General features: G+C 40.2%; 1 protein-coding gene across 1 annotated transcript in view; it reads left to right on the top strand.

Moving 5' to 3' along the window:
- LOC134544831 (uncharacterized protein DDB_G0291143-like) overlaps positions 1–17,100 on the top strand; it is a 33,403-nt gene extending 16,303 nt beyond the window's left edge. Inside the window, exon 2 of the mRNA XM_063388522.1 lies at positions 16,767–17,100. Within this exon, the coding sequence (XP_063244592.1) occupies positions 16,767–17,100 (334 nt within the window). The remainder of the gene's footprint in view (positions 1–16,766) is intronic.
- Positions 17,101–17,753: the final 653 nt, after the last annotated feature.

The following is a 17,753-nucleotide window of genomic DNA, read 5'->3' as shown; positions in this document are numbered from 1 at the left end:
TTATGACATTAACACTGTTTCGTTTGCGATAATAATTCAGTTTCGACAGAGCATTGCTAGCGACAAGATGTATTGCAACCTGCAAGGTTTTCAGAGCCAAATTGAATTCGTGCTCAAGGAAATTAGCATCACCTCTGGAGACAAGACTCGAACTAGTACGTTCCGACCTCCGTATTTTTGGAAACTACTAGACGAAAAAAGCAAATGGTCGTATGAATGGCTATGTAAATATTATCATGGACTAGAGTGGGACAAAGGAAAAATTCCGTACCACCAAGTGAAAAACACTATTGAAGATTTATTATTTCAAAACAAAATAATTTACGTTGACGGACATTTACAGAAGAAATGGCTGAACAAGTGTTGTGAAGCTCCTGTTGAAATTGTAGACCTACAGACCGACTACGGCTGTCCTTTCCTGCGCAAGCTTAGTGCAATATATGACGTGCAGCCACGTGACAAGTTTGAACGAGTATGTGCCAGTACAAACTCGCAGTTGATGTAGAAATGGCACAGACAGTGTTAGTAGGAGCCTTCATATTTAAAAGGCGTACATCCGTTCGAGCCTTCAATTGACGTTCGACCTGCAATAAGATATTTACGTTTCATCCTGCTAACGTGTACGTGAGCGTAAGATCTAGCTTCAGCAGTGTCGATTACAGCTACTGAGATTCCGGGTATCTATGTACATATAGAGAAACCTGTGATGGAGGTGCTCAGAATTCGCGGTTTGCACACTTTCCTGTGTCCTACGAACCGCCTCAGCAGTTATTAGATTGTTGCGAACCTGGAAACTGCGCCGTTTATCACATGAGACCACACACACTCCTTCCTGCTAGCATCGCTGAGGTAGTCGCTTCGTCTGCACGTGCAACACCAAACATAGGCGTGTTGCAACCTGTTGCGACCTGTGATGCTTCTACGCAGACGTCCAAACGACATGCGTCTCGTCATCGAAGTTCAGGCAATGAATATGTTCCAACTAGCACTGAGCCAAAGCCCAGGTGCAGACGTGGTCACAGACGTCATCGACCATGTCTAAATGGAGGTGTCGTCGGCGCATGAAGATGACCAGCTGGATACCTGTGCTCCTGATCCCGTGACCTACGAACCAGTTGAAACCGGAGTCGACGAGACAGTTGGAACCGGAGTCGACGAGGCAGTTGGAACCGGAGTCGATGCACCAGTTGGAACCGGAGTCGACGAGGCAGTTCGTGCTTATTTAAGACTTTGCTAGCGAAAATGCTTAATTACTTAACCTAATATGTATTTGTGTAATTTTTATAAATAAATGTGTAAAACTTGAACTTGTGTGTTTTTATTTCTTTAATTTTAAGGTCCCTAATAAAAAATAATAATTTTAAATACAGACAATATTTTGACTTATGAAGTATTCCAGTAGACCGCGGGTATATAAGCGAGGTTCAGACCAGTGGACCCTCAGTCCACCTCTGGCCACGGTGCAGTACAGATCGCCTCTCTTCAGTAATTTCACGAGATTTAGATACTGCTCCAATGTCGACCGGGATAGATTGTTTACCGTCAGCAGCGGGGACCTCGATGGCAGCAACGTTAATGGAGTCGGAGATCCCAATACTGGCTGCAGAGGAGACCACGACAGTGGAGAGCTTAATGGCTGCGGTGTCGACAGCTGTGGAGATCCCGATACCGGCTGTAGAGGAGACAACGATACGTGCTGTTCCATCTTCAGCTGAAGTTTCATAATCTGCATTCCAGACTTCAATTAATGAAGAGCGTACACCGCATCAATGCAAATATTGTGGTGCATCATGTACTACCACTTCAAGTGCGCAGAGACATGAAGAGCAGGTGTCAAAATAATTTACTGAAAAGAACAGAGTTTCAATGTAACAATTGTGGCAAACAATTTATACGACATGATAACTTGAAAATACATCTAATAACCTGCAGTAGGTCTATGACAATCTCTCGAGAGACATATAAGTGCGACAAATGTGATAAGGTTTTTTCGCATTGTAACAGTCTCGATATTCACAACATTATGTGCATAGGAAAAGAAACAAGTGCTAGTTTCCTTCCATACCATCAGACATCCTCATTTATTGCTTTACCTGAGACAATAGTCAACAAAAGAGCAGTAGTAAATTGCCTAAACTTGAAGGATCAGTTTTGTTTTAAATGGAGTATTTTGGCAAGATTTGTCGAGGGATGTCATCAAAACCATGTTGATAAGAGGTATTATGCTTTGGAGAATAAGTACAACTTTGATGGTCTCTACTATCCGCCACCATTAAATCAGATAAATTTTTTTAAAATAACCCTGAAGTTTCAGTTAATGTGTATGCGCTAAATGAGGGTAATAAGGTGTGTCCGATTCGGGTAACGAAACAAGAAAAAAAAATCATTTCGATTTGTTGCTTGTGACAAATGAAAGTGGTGCTGCACACTACTGCTACATCAAAAACTTCTCCCGACTTGTGAGACCTCAAGTTAGAAAACATCATAAGATTTATGTGTGTAAGATGTGCTTTAAGTATTTCGCTAATCGACCGCGGAAAACCGGACTAACAGCTATACAGTGTCTTGAACAGCACCAGATTAAAAACGGAAATAAATCTTGTACAGAGTCTGTTTAGGTTGAGCAAGACTTTAGTAATTTGTCTGTGTTTTTTTTGTACTTGTAGTAGTGTAGAATTTATGTAATAATATTTTTTTTTGTTTTTCAAAAGAACTTGCGGTGTTTTTATTTTCTCAAACCTGTCCCTTTTGTTGTATTTTTTTACATTAAAGTTGTTTGTATCGTCCAGGGATCGAACCAAGTATCGATTCTATAGGTAAATTAATAATTGATTTTTTTATGAATTTAAATTTTTTTTATAAATTTATGAGTCAATAAATACAAATTACCAAGATGGTTGACATAACGGCTACCTGGAGGCTGGTAGTATAAGCCTCTTTAAGAATTTTGAACATGATTTAATGAAATTATTATATTTACATAAAATATATATTTTTTGCTTCGTCCAAGGATCTAACCAAGAACAGGAATCGATATAATCAATCATTACTTTAATGAGTGAATTTTTTTATGAATTTTTGGAATTTTTCTCGAATATCTAGCATTAAAATGACGGATTTTCAAGATGGCGGACATGAGGTCATAATACCTAATGATATATATATGCTATGAAAAAGTGGTGGGGGGTCAGTCTGCCAGCATCCACCACTAGGGATGGATCGGTTGCCATTTTTATTTTTGCCCTCATCGGGCTCGAACCAAGGACTCCGAGCTCCATGATGTAAGTGTAAATGTTTTTATAATTTTTTTAAAATAATTATTTATTAAATATTTATTATTAAATTCGATTATTTAATTATTTTTATGTTTTTAAAAAATTTCCCGATTTTCTAAAATGAAAATTACGGATTTTAATGATGGCGGCCGTAACGAAAACGGCAACATTAGTTTTTTTTAAAATATTATTATTAAAATTTTATTAATTGAGTTATTTTATAAATTTGAAATTGTTTTCATTAAAATCGGATAATTAAGTTTTTAAAGATGGCTAACATAATGGAAATTGCAATGGTGAAGTCATAATTCAAAATGGCGGAAAATACATTGCCGGAATGTACGAGAAAACAAAAACATCATCCAAAATGGCGGATTCAAGATGGCGGATCCAAAATGGCCGGCGGGATCAAGGTCAAGGTCACACTCATCAAATATGGCCGCCATTACGTCACAATCCAAGATGGCGGTCGGATCCACTGGCTCCACAGCCTGAAGCCTGTGCCAGGAGCCCCATTCATATACTACTAGTGCAGTAATCATTTATTGCCAGGATGTCCACCATATTGGATACCATCTTAAAAATCCATAATTTGTAACCTTAAATTCGGGAAAAATTCCTAAAATTGTCACTTATTAAAATATCGATCGATATCCGACACTTTGTCGGTGCAAAGAATTTATGTAAAAAAAATTAACTAAAATAAATATGGTGTAACATTATAAAATAAGTTTAAATTCCTCTACTACCAGCCTCTAGTAAGCCGATAATAACATATTGACCCCCATCTTAAAAATCCGTAATAATTAAGCTAGAAATTCGAGAAAAAATCCAAAACATCGAAAATTCATTTTAAAAAATCTGCAATAAATATACTGATAATTTCGATCGATTACTGTCCTCGGTTTGATTCACTGTCAGTAGTAAGAGTATGTACCTAATATAATTTTGATGATGGCCATAAAGTATAAAGAGTTTTTATATAACGGTACCTGTTTGGTATAAACTATTATTTCATTAAAGGTTTACTAAGGGTAACCTTTCTAAATACTATTTTGTAATATTTAATTATTAAGTTCACATAAATGATATTATGAGCACAGAAATACTTTACGATTTATACCACTAGTATTGGTTTAGTTGAAGAAAAAAAGCTTTGATAAAATAATAATCCTTATTAGTGAATGTAATCAACTTACGTAAATATTGAGTTTCTCTCTTAAAGAAATACCCTGCCACGCAACTAACCTAATTAGTTGTTTGGTAAGTAAGTTATTAATAATTTTTCTTTACTATTTCCTAGGTAATAAATATATAAATTTGGTTCGTGGTTTAAACTTTAAGCATCTCTGTTTTGGTGATGTAATGTACACCGTTAAGTTCGTAGTTCGAAAACAAGAAATATTAGCTCAAATACTGTGATGAGTTTAAAAATAAAAGTGATTATTCTCTAAATAATGCTCAAATTCTTACACTAATTCACATAAAATGTAAATCATTCAAGTGTCCCCCATACATACTACATTTATAAAGCACTGAGTATTTTTTTTTCAGTACAGCACATCTTACTTTCACATGAATCTTCTAAAAATTGCAATGCTACAGTATGATACGTACCGAGAAACCAGGAGACTTGGGTTTCTTGCTGCGCAGGGCTGTGGTCACACAACTATCAGTCTTGAAGCACTTGTTCTGCGAGAGACTGCGTGTCCACTGACTCATACGTGCGCAACACCATGTCCTGAGCGCCATCATGTGCGTCAGTCACACGTCAGTTGAACGAGCCTGCCACCAGAGAAACGTAAGGCATAATTCACCATTTGTCTTATAAACAGTTGATTTACCAGTGTTGACAGATATACATGACACTATGGTGACCTTTTCCAAACCATTCTGCAGCAGTACTAAGAAATGAATGTTTTATATAGAAATGGCATTTACAAACTACATGTGTTAAGGGCTTCGGAACATAGTGGTGTCAGTAAATATTTTGCGTTAAGTTAGCAACATTTCTCATCCCAAAAATGTTTAAAATATATATTGGTATGACAAGCCAAAGTCAGCAAAATTCTTGACTTATACCATTATGTGCCAGAGCCCCTGAAATTCAATAAATTAATTACAACCAATGTCAACCACTCATTCCTTTAAATTCCAAGTAGAATAATTATATTCTTCTTTATGGCTTGGCTTTAGCATAACTATCACCAGCCACAAATAGACACATTATTACAAGTCAATTAATTCTATTTTATTTATTATTTTGGAAATTGAGCTCGGCCAGTTATGAGTTGAAACACAAAAACGGGGGGAAATAGGTCGTCATGTGACAAGCAGCAGGCCCAGCTGCCTGCAGTACGCTGACTGGTTCCTGCACTCGTGACAGAGCGAAGCACCTGAGGATCATGGATCATTAGCTGACTTGCAGGAAGAGGAGTGTGATCAGTGAGTATGGGAAGATGACCCCTTCATGCGATATAGGTATTTGCTGTCATTTTCCAGCGATTTGGTGTAAAAATATTTATTTCACTTCTTAGTTGAATGGTTGTTTCAAAAAATATGGAATGATGAGTAACAGTTTAGTTTAGCAGTATCATTAGATGTGACTATTTGAACAATGCATGTTAGTAGTATGTATTGGCCGGTCCGGGGACAGGCGCTGGAGCCGGGAGCCGATCCACCATTTTTGATTGTGAGGTCACGGCGGCCATCTTGGACTCAAAAATTCCTCAAAAGTCCTCAAAAATGACTCAAAATGACTAAATTTTCCCGTTTTGAGGGGAAAAGTCTCGTTTTTCAAAAATCATGAATTCAAAAGTGAAATTAGGTATGGGGCTTAAGAAAAAACGTAAAATCAAGAAAACTGTTAAGAAACGAGTCAAGAAGGGTGGATTCCTTCCACTTCTACCTGCTATTGCCGCACTAGCAGGATTGGTTGGTGCAGGAAGCCGTGTAGTTAGGGCAATTAATTCGGCAAAGACCAATAAAAAAAATTGGAAGAAGCCAGACGTCACAACTAGAAGCTGGAGGCACTAGCTATAAGTTCAAAAAACGGAAAGGGAATGTTTCTACGTCCATGTGCAAAAGGAGACGGAAAAATAAATAAAAAACAGCGAAAAAACAAGAAGTTATAAACTCAATACCGACTCGAGCATTATCAAACACAGAATTAATAAAATATGCTCATAAACTAAAAATAAAGAACTTTAGAGGTGTGTTTATGAGAGATGGAATGCCAGAAAAACCTAATGTTAACGAATCTTCAATTGTTAATTTAGATAGTAAAAGTAACAGTGGTACTCACTGGACAGCATATGTGAAACGAGGTAAAACAGCTATTTACTTTGATAGTTTCGGGGATTTAAAGCCTCCAAGAGAACTCGTAATTTATTTAAACAGTGTTAACATTTCATACAATAACAATAGAGAACAAAACTTTAACTCTGAAAATTGCGGAAAACTATTTTAATATTTCTGTCGAAATATTCGTGAAATATTTCTGATAGCAGTCACAGACAGTCATCAGTATGCCGTCGCCAAACCTGACGTGAAACATCCGCGCTAGTAATGATGTCTGTTCGGTCACACATTCCTCAGTACCGACGTCATAACATTTCGGTGAGCAGTTCGGCACATGACTAATGACGCACCCCCGCAAACTGGAGGCGCGCATTCCTCAATGCCTACGCACGGACTTTATTTTCAAACGAGACATGGCACTTTGGTTAACATGAAACACTAACGACGTGTTTAACGACATTCTACTGTCGCAGTTTGCATGCACATTCCACATCATCAACGTGCACGAAATAAGCACTTTATTTTCCTGGCGGGCTGTGTGATTTCGGAAACAAGAGTAAGGTACTTGAGGGTATTATGGCCCACTTAAGGTTTGGCAGTTATTACAACAGAAACTATATAATCAACTAAATAATCAAATCTCTACAAAATTATAGTACAGTTTCTTACCTCTCAGGACAAAAATATTAAAATGTTTTCCAATCATAATGATTTTTTGGAAATAACAGTTTTGCAAATCTCTACCTCTGGGCCATATTCCCAACATATGTATATAATATGGCCCACTTATTTATATTTCTTTAGAAAGTAAAATGGTTCAAACTTTACGTAACATGAAGCACTTTGTTGGCGAAACTATCCAAGTTTTTAAAGTAGCATTGTATAAAACAAAATATCGCGATAAAAAGTTCATTAAAATAGATAAAATAAGCAAAATTTTAATAAGAATACAAATTTAAAATCAACTCATATTACATTACACTAATCTAAACGACCTTAATAAAAATTTCACATCACAAATGGCATTTAGGGCAAAAAAAAACACCTCCTTGTCCATCTCCATCAAACCTACACACTCTTTGTGAATGTATTCACTGCAGACTGCACAACGCCTCATGTCTTTCACCTCGTCTTCGTCGCACACAGTACAATATCAGCTCTCAGTTCGTGTTGGAATCGGTTTGCCCTTCATTTTTCCTCCATTTTTATTGAAATCATCGGGTTTATTCTTGGTTACTGGTTTTTTGCCTCTCTTGATGTTCTTCTTGGTCTCGTTCTTCTTTTTGCTGGTTTCGATATCTTGAAAAAGTTGCTTATTCAACAGCAGCCCACGTGAGTTCATAGTCGGTTTCCTATTACCAGCTGTCTTCCTCTTCCTCAATGGCATTGGTAACATTTCGCTAAAGGAGCTACGAGAAGACGACTTCGCTGATGAATCTGGAGTTAGGGATTTTCCATGATCCCCGATGTCGTAAGAATCTGAAGAATCTGCTGGGGAAGACATATCATCAGAGTCAGTTGATGATTTCGATAGAGTGCGATGACTTTTACGGCATTCGAATGACAATGTCACTGGTGTACTTCGGCAGAGGGGTAGCTGCGTTAACCTGGAGGTGCCTGGTGTTGGGTGAGCCAAGAGTGGGTCTGGTTGAATTGGTTCACCTCGGTCTTGGTCAGCCATCTCTTGTTCGGGTGGAGGTAATGCAGTTGCTGCGCTTGGTGCAAAAGCCTCCTCAGATATTATCATTGGGTTGAAGGGAAATATGCCTGTAACTTTGAAACCACTTTTCACATCCCTGAGACATGGACTTTTCCCAAGTTGGTGTGAAAACGTCCCCAAAATTTAGTTTTGAAATATCGCTTTCCTCTTTGTGTAAATCTAAATAGAGCAGTGCATGCTGGTCCCAGTAAATCTCGAAGCTTCGAAAACAATTTTTGTCGAATGGTTGCCATTCATGAGTTGTGTTTGATGGCAAACAGTACAGCAGGATATCATTGTCTTCAGCATAATCACAACTTTTATAGTCCAAGTGAGACTTGGCTCCATCAAAAACTAAAAGACACTTTCCACTAGGCTTGAATCGAGTAAAGTGTTTCAAAAAATGGACAAATGTGTCGGCCGTCATCTCAATTACTGATCCAGTGGGCAGATATTTTTCCCAAGTCGGGTTTTTCCTCACTCCTTTGAATAGGAGCATTGGGGGGATAACAGACCCTGTAGAACTACCACATGCTACAACTGTGACACTCTCACTATGTTCTTTAGAAACCACATGAACACATTTCACCATCTTTTTAGCAAACACAGTAGGTTCTTTGTGATGTTGCAACCTACACCCTTTTTCATCTACATTATAAATGTTCTCAGGAAAATCCAACAAATTGTTGCAGAGAAGTATTTCTTTCAATTTCTCAAAGTTATCTGTTAATGAACCTATTCCATTTTTCAGCAAGAGCAGGATTCAGTCTCTGAGCCTTGCATTTTGCAACTTCGGGGTTCCTATTTTTTAAAAAAAAAAATCTGTAACCACCAGCGACCAGCTTTGCCTTTGACAAACTTGTTGGGAATCCCATTATAACTGCAGTATCGAAAAACATTCAGCTGAAGCACCTTTGAAGTAAATGGGTAACCAACGTCACATAGACGAAATATACGCGAGCACAATTCTTGTTCTTGCTCTGCTGAAAGGGTTGGCTTGCAGCCCAATTTTGATTTAAAAAATGTTCCTTCAAAAATGTAGCGGCGAAGGGTTCGCCTGGGTACACCATACCTGCGACTCGCTTCACGAACAGACAAACCATTTTCTTTTACCCCACCGACAGCTTCAGACAAGGTTTCTTGATTCCATAGTCCACGCTTCTTAACTCCATCTTTTGTTTCCACATTGAAGTCTGAAAAGAAAGAGAAAACCTTATAGCAATTATTTTCGCAAGTCTAAACAGACAAAATATTATAGCAATTATTTCCGTAGGTTTAAAAAGAAGGATAAAACATTTTAACGATATTTTCCATAAATGTCAAACGAAAAAAGGAAAGCATAATAAAAATCTATTCCATAAGTGTAAAACCAAAGAGAAAATACTATAACAATTATTTCCGTAAGAGTAAAATGAAAAATAAAGCATTATATAAATTATTTCCCTAAGTGTAGGCAATATGGCCCATGTGTGGGCAATATGGCCCACACGTGGCCATATTACCCACAATGTTGACATAGACAAAAACCCTTCGTAATGGTATAATATCACATTTACAAAAAAACTACTATACTTCCATTCGAATCTTCTTTAAATAGTAAAGCAATATAAAAATTAATTTTAAGCAATATGTTGGTTAGCTGGATTAATTTAATGTTACTTACTGTTCAAAAAATAACAAGTTTTATTCCCACGACGAAGAACTGTCAAAATATGGCCACTTACGATGAGAAGGCGCAATCGCTGGTACCGCCTTCCGCCTACACCTGTCCTTGGGTGCCTCCGCAACAATATTGGACCGCTATTTAGCGGCTCCTACGGAAACTATGTCCACAATGACAAACGGGCCATATTACCAGCCGGGCCATAATACCCTCAGGTACCTTATATATTCTAGTCAAAACTTTATGTAAAAAAGTATATAAACTAAAACATACAAATTTTAGCAGTCAGTTGTAAACATGAGTATTACAGCAATATTGTCAGGTTCTAGCAGCGAATTATATCTATATTTTTTCCTCCAATACAGTTAAGAGGAAATTGGTCAGTTGCGCTTACGGATTTACAAACTTTTAATTCTATAGCTAATGTTGACGAATCAAATAATGTTATCAGATACAAACAGTCTAGCGAAGATTACTTCAAAAAGGTAAAAATACTGATTGGATGTTACGAAATTGGCGATATTGAACATTACTTAAAGAATATTTTACAACCGGATGAAACAATAATTCTTACAGGGAATATAAATACCATGAAAAGTATTTTAGTTAGCAGTTGTGATATAGATTTTAAAGGTGACAGTAGCATAGGATCACTATTCGGTTTCGAGCCTAGAGTATATGAGGCAGGGAAAGTTCACGAATATGTTAAGTCAATAAATATTTTACCGATAAATGTAGTTCGTGTAAATTGTAATTTAGTAGGATCTTCATTTTTAAATGGTAAACCGTCTACAACAATACATGAGTTTGGAATAAATGTTCCTCCAGGCTATCGTTTGATTGAAATACCAAAAACCGTAATCTACATTCCTGTAATAGTAAAATCAGTTAGTGAAATAACAGTTCAACTTGTAGATCAACACGGGAAGCTAGTTAATTTTAGAGGAGAAGTAATTACTTTGAGACTGCAATTGAAGAAAGATGGGAATGAATTTTAACAGAACGTATAAAAGCAGGCACATAACTAAAAAAATTGTTAGTTTGCGAAAGAAGGTCAGAGGGTTAACAACTACTAATCAGGCTTTTCTACGCAGTCTAGGATATAAAGTAAGAAAGTATGGAGTCGGAAATCCTCAATCTTAATAAGGGAATTAGCTTTGATGATTCAATCACAAAGTCGGAAGTACATAGCTACTCTCCTTATATTTCAGGTCCGTACTTACAATCTTCCGAAGTTTTAATAACTATTCAGAACGAAGACGTGTGTACTCTTCCGAGCCAGTCTTTCATACGAATAAGAGGCGTGCTTTTAAAGAATAATGGGCAACACCCAACAACTACGCGAATTATTCGAAATGGTGTTCTACACTTATTTTCTAGAATATCTTATAACTTAAATGGAATCGAACTGGACTCTGTTAGAGATCCCGGAATGACATGTACAATAAAAAATTATTTAAATCTTACGAGAAACGAATTACCTGTAGCAAAGATGGCAGGATGGGGTATCGAAAAAAAATTTTTTTTTAGTATCTCTATATGAAGGTGGGAAATTTTAAATTTGCATACCGCTAGCTACGATCCTAGGATTCGCAGACGACTACAAACATATAATAATCAACTCGAAACAAGAACTAGTATTTTCTCTTGCAAACACATGGAATAATAGCGTACTAGCATCTGAAGAAAATCCTGAAAATATTTTATCTTTATTAACAATCGAGTGGATGGTACCACACATTGAGGTTAAAACACAAGAACGAATAAGACTGCTTAAGTTTATAGAAAAAGGTAAAGATATTGAAATGGCTTTTAGATCATGGTCACTGGAAAGCTACCCTAGTTTACCTGTCACATAGCATAAATTGGTAAGTAAAATCTACATTCGGATCGGAGAGGCCTCGATTTATTATATTAGGTTTTCAGAAAGAAAGACAAAACACGATAACAACCGATAGGTCTATTTTCGACCACGTTAATATAAAAAATGTTAAAGTATTTCTCAATAGTCACGCATACCCATACTTGGATTTAAATGCTAATTTTAATAGTGGTTTGTTCCTAATGGCCTATCAAATGTATTCCAGATTCCAACAAGCTTATTTTGGTCGGCAAGCTTCTGCTACACTCGACCCAGAAAATTATAAGTCCATGGCACCTCTCAAATATAATCGACTGTAGGATTGAAATTACAGCCTCTAAAATATACCAAAAGACAAAAAAGCACACGCTCTCATAATCCATGACCGCTTAGCAACTTACAATTCTAGGGACTAAATCGTTAAGATATTAATGTAATTATGTCAGTCGTGTCTTAGCCCTCGAGCTAACATGTTCTGTAACATTCAAGCCTTCCGGTCCCAGTTTGGTACTGTAGCGAAAGAACTTAGCGTAACTTACAGCGATGGAAAATCAATTACTTATATTCAAGCCTCCATTTGCATGGAATGACTTGGACAAAAAAATTCAAAGTCTACAAACAAATGGTTAACGAAAAATTTACATGGTCTCAGGTGGAGCGATGGTAATATTTCAGATAAAGAAATTGAAAAGTATGTCAATGAGATATTATTTGGTGATGTGTACGTGGCGGGGATCGAACAAAGTGTTTGTTAAAAAAGTATTGTAGACCGGAAATTAATGTAATAGATATTCATGATGAGTATGACTGTCCCTCGCTTGCGCAACTTCGAAAAGAATACTATGGTCCAGTTGAAACAAGCTCGCGGATGAATACATGGCTTATGTAGAAATTGAGCCAAAAAAAAAGTCCCCGAAGCTATATAAGGAAGCGAAGTCAGCATAGATGAGTCAGTATCAGAATGACGTGAAACGTGCCAGGATTAAACTCACAAAATGGGTTCGTTGTTAAAGAACTTGCATTTACTGGTAAAGACGGAGTAACAATAGTAAAAACATTCAAACCACCATACGACTGGAATTACCTACAGCAAAGATGCAAGAAAATCAACATTCGACTAGTCTGCACTCAACATGGACTTCGATGGCATCAAGGTGAACTTGCATTCCACAAGATCGGTAGTACCATTAAAGAGCTACTAACTGGAACAATCTACGTCGCCGAATGTCAAGTTTTGAGGATCTCTCCTCCTATTTGATAACCCAGCCTTCATCCTCAAGAGGATTTTAAGGCTGGGGCCCCCATGGGCATGGATGCGGATACGCCGCATACGCAACCACAACTCAGCTGACCAGAAAGTTGGATGCTCCCTTTGCCCTCTGAAGTCATCACTTCTGGCGCCTGCCCCAGTCTACCGCATCACCCTGGGACCCCTCAATCACCTAGTGAACCCACGGTCCGGTGGAGGTCTACCCAACCTCTCCCAGCTGACCAGGCTGGTAACCGGAGCAATTCTCGTCACTCAACACGTCAGCACGTCATCGGGCTAGGGAGCCCTAGTACCTACTCCTATAGCACTCGGGGCACCACTCCCAAGTACGAGTCCTTCCCAACAAGAATCCTGGGCCTATAAGGAAACCTCAGCGGGGCGCCATTCAAACATGGTGGATTCTCCCCGTACTACGACCAACTTTTGGTCTCGTTGGCAGACTGTTCGCCGGTAGCCTGACCAGACCTTCACGCGTCAGAGTGCGGCCGCGGGGTGTCCTTGTCGCCTCAGAAAACCCTCCGACCCGCCGTACCTCGGCCCGACAGGTTTACAGCCGATTAAGGCCCGGATGCGACTGCACTCGTCTGGCGATGACCGCCGTCAGCCCCAGCTGGAAAATGGCAACTACAGCGTCCGGGCCGAAGGCACCTGGGGGTTGCCTCAGTGCCTCCACCCACTACAAGGCTAAAGGGGAAACCTCGTCGTGCAGTTTACAGCCCGTTTTTAGGCCCGGCCGCCCGACACCATAACCACCATACCCAGTCGATTCCTTTACCATAGGACCATCCATTCACTATGGTGGCCCTTTTGGGACCGATGCACCGAGGCTCGGCCGTCGAACCCCCCGGAAAGGTTTCTATCGCATCTGCTGTTGCCCGCAGATTCAGCCCTTTCGCCATTTCCGGTCTCATACATGCAATTGAGAATGCAACTGAGGCAGAGTTGGACCCGGCAGTGCCCTCTTTAGTTAGAGAGGTGCTATGACCAGAGGTTGGGGAATCCGTCCCAACATAGCCACCACGATCCTCCCCCAACAGTGGTGCCAACGTGGAGGCAGAGGGTTGCCACTTGATGTGGAGAGGCTATATAATCGCATCACACACCCTTTCCGCGGACTTGATGGGTCATGTCTCGGATACTAGAACCGGCAACAGTTCCGACACCTAAACGACAATCACCTTCCTGATCGGTGTGTGGTAACCTCAGGGCAGGCAGAGGAGACCTAGGGGTTGCCTGAATCTCCTCACCGACTACAAGGCTAAAGGGGAAACCTCGCCATGCAGTTTACAGCCCGATTTTAGGCCCGGTTACCCAACCTGCAGCGCCACTGCCAGATAGGTCAAGCCCACTCCCACCCGTCGCCGACTGTCAGCAGAAGTTGTGGTTGCAGAAAATTTGTAGAGGTACTGTAGACAGTGTTAATATTATCGACCTACAAAGCGAGTTTTGCTGCCCGCCGCTTGCATACCTTGTTGTGAAGTATGCGGATAAATTACATGAATGCCACCGACGTAAAAGGAGGTTGGAGTGTGCAGAGTGTAACTCGAAAGCTTTGGACGAATGGTTGGCCGATAAGCCGAGCTGGGCTGTTTCCAGTGATGAGGACGACGAAGACGACACCAGTTCCTGCAGTTCCATGAATGTGTCGGACTAGTCTGATGCAAAAATTGAGTCATGAAAAAACAATATCTGCCATTTTAGCATTTGGAAGGTGTGGCACGCTTACTGAACTTGATAAGACAGAAGAACTGTTCTACTTAACTAAAGAATTTTTGCTGGTGTATGTAGCCAATCCAATAAAGTGGGTATTCAACTACTTACCTGTAACTTGAAAAATGATTCGGACATAGTGGATTGTCTGTCGTGCACCGAGTGTTTCACCAATGTCGGACCTGATCAAGACATGCCTTCAACACCACACAGTCGTGGCTGGTGCAAGAAACTTCACGGACATGATTAAATAATGTGTGTTAACGAATAATATCTCAGTCCGTAAAATGTTACGCTACAGTGAGGACACAGACTATTGTTACGATCGCGCTTGGCTGCAGTGCTTGGTGTCGCCGCACTCGTTCGGCCTGTCTGCGCCCCCTTCCACCCGCATCCTCTTCCTGGTATCTCGTGTCATACTATCTCGCGACATCCTGACCTTCGCAGCGCGCACCTGCCTCAGATCGAGTTACTTAAAAGAGGCCGCACTGCGGCATAAAAGGACTCAGACATGTTTATCGGCGCGTTTTGTGGGAACCCGATGCTTGTTGCGTTTATCGGCGTTCTATGAGCAGCCGCGGCGTCCTTCGACAAGATTCACGACGCGTTTCTGGGCATTTCGACGGCGAAGGTCGCGCGATATATCGGAGACATACCCGATTGTTCTGGACGGGAACCCAAGGGCTATATAAGGAGGTGGGGCCGACCTTCGAGTCAGTCTGAGTGAGTTCGGAGTGTTCAGTCGGGAGTTCTCCCACGGCGGAGTTTCCGGGCGATAGTGCCGCGGGTGCGGCAGAGTGGCGAAGTCCTTGGACGAAGGTTCCAGGGCAGGGAGTGAGTGAGTTCAGTGGAGTCGGGAGTTTTTCCGCGGCGGAGTTTCCGGGCGATAGAGTCGCGGGTGCAGCGGAGTCCCGAGTGAAGTTCCGAGCGAGGCGTCGAGTGGGATCTCGGCGAAAGGTGTGACGGCGGCGGTGGAGTGTGGCGACCGAGTCCCACGGTGGAGACCCACGAGGGGTGCTGCGGCGAGAGTTGTGCCAGAGGTGCGGCCCAGCGAGGTGTGCGGAACGAGTGACTGGGGAATTGACCTTTCTTTAAGTGTAATTAATTATTTGCCAATTCAGAATATTATTTGTAAGTGACAAGTAGTGGTAATAAATAAAACTGTGTTTGTAATAAAATCTTTAATTGGGCTATCCTTTACGAACCCGCGGTAAAATTGTAACATTTTGGTGTCAGAAGTGGGATAGCCCTAATTAATAGATTTAGGATTCAGTTACATTATTAGAATAAAAGATGGGGATAGAATTTAGTTTTTGAGAATATAGTTAGTGTTTAGAAATTTAGTGAATTTTAAATTTTCTAGAGTTAGTTTGAGTATACTGTTGTCAGTGTTAGTTTTGAATGTAATAGTTATTGTTAGTTTAATTAGAAGGTTCGGCTAGGTCATTCAAAATTAAGAATAGTATTAGAAACAAATTATTTAGGTTGTTTAATTAGTAAATTCTTTAGAGAGAAATAGCTGCTGAAGAGTTAAGTGTAGAAGATATCGGGAAAATAAGGGTTGCCCTAGAAGAGATCAATAACAAAATGGAATAAATGGTAGCCAGTATGAAGAACTATAACAAAGAAATTTGATCCAGTATGAAGAACTATAACAAAGAAATGTTAGCCAGTATGAAGAACTTTATGGAAGAAATGAATAGTGAAGGGAAGGAGAGTAAGAACCATCATGAAGAAAAGAAGAGTGAGTCAAATAATAGCCTTGAGGAAGTGAAGAAGGGACAGGAGGAAATGAAGGGTCAGGATGAAATGAAGAATGGCCAGGGAGAAATGAAGAATGAAATGGAGACCGAAGTTAAGATAAGCCTAGAAGAGAAGAACAGCCAAGAGAAGAATTGCCAAGAGAAAAACAGCGAATAGAAAAACAGCGAACAGACGACCGGCCAAGAGAAGAACAGTGAAGAGAATACCAGCGAAGAGAAGAACAGCGAAGAGAAGAACAGCAAAGAGAAGAACAGCAAAGAGAAGAACAGCAAAGAGAAGAACAACAAAGAGAAGAACAGCAAAGAGAAGAACAACAAAGAGAAGAACAGCAAAGAGAAGAAGAACGAAGATAAGAACAGCGAAGCAAAGGACAGTGATGAGAAAAACAGTTATGAGAAAATTAGCCAAGTAGAGGAGAACAGCCAGGACATGAAGATGAAAGAAGAGCTGAAGAACAGCACGAAAGTAGTAAAGATGAGTTACAAAGTGAGGAACATTGAACAAGAAGAAATGATGATAAACAAAAAAGAGAGAGGGGAAAATGCCAAGAAGAGCTGAAGAAAAACCGAGAAGAGATGTATATGAGTCAAGAGATAGAGAAGCGCAAAGAAGAAACGAATAAAAACCAAGAAGAGACACAGAAAGACCAAGAAAAGGTGAAGAAGGACCAAAAAACAGGGGAAGAAAGTCCGAGAAGAGAAAATGAGAACACAAGGAGTCATGAAGAGGGTACATGGAGAAACTAAGTGCAGTCCAGGCGAGACTCAGAAGAACCAAGAGGGCACGAGTAACCGAGAAGAGACGAAGAAGAGCCGGGAAGAAATGCTGTACGAACAAGTAGCTGCGAGAGAAGCAATGGAGATAAAAAGGGAAGAAACAAGGAAACTGTTGGAAGGCAATAAGCAATGCACTCAAGAGTATCGGGTCTGTCCAAGGTCACGGTCAGCCCGTCTCAGGCAGTTCGCTCAACAACATGGGGCATCTGCGATGCAGAAGTGTCGCCAGGTGACAAGAGAAGCTACATCTACTGCGAGAGAGGGTTATGTGGTGAGACTGTACAGCCCGCGATGGAGGAAAGGAAGGAGGCCTAAACTTCAAGTAGCATGGGGACCTCCAGGAGGAGATGCATTACCTGTTCGGGATGATCAGGTTTAAGGAGGCGGCAATGTTACGATCGCGGTTGGCTGCAGTGCTTGGCGTCGCCGCGCTCG

Source organism: Bacillus rossius, chromosome 1 (genome assembly GCF_032445375.1).
Source record: "Bacillus rossius redtenbacheri isolate Brsri chromosome 1, Brsri_v3, whole genome shotgun sequence".
Classification (NCBI taxonomy): Eukaryota; Metazoa; Arthropoda; class Insecta; order Phasmatodea; family Bacillidae; genus Bacillus; species Bacillus rossius.
Note: the sequence above shows the minus strand (reverse complement) of the source record. Positions and strands in the feature narration are given on the sequence as shown.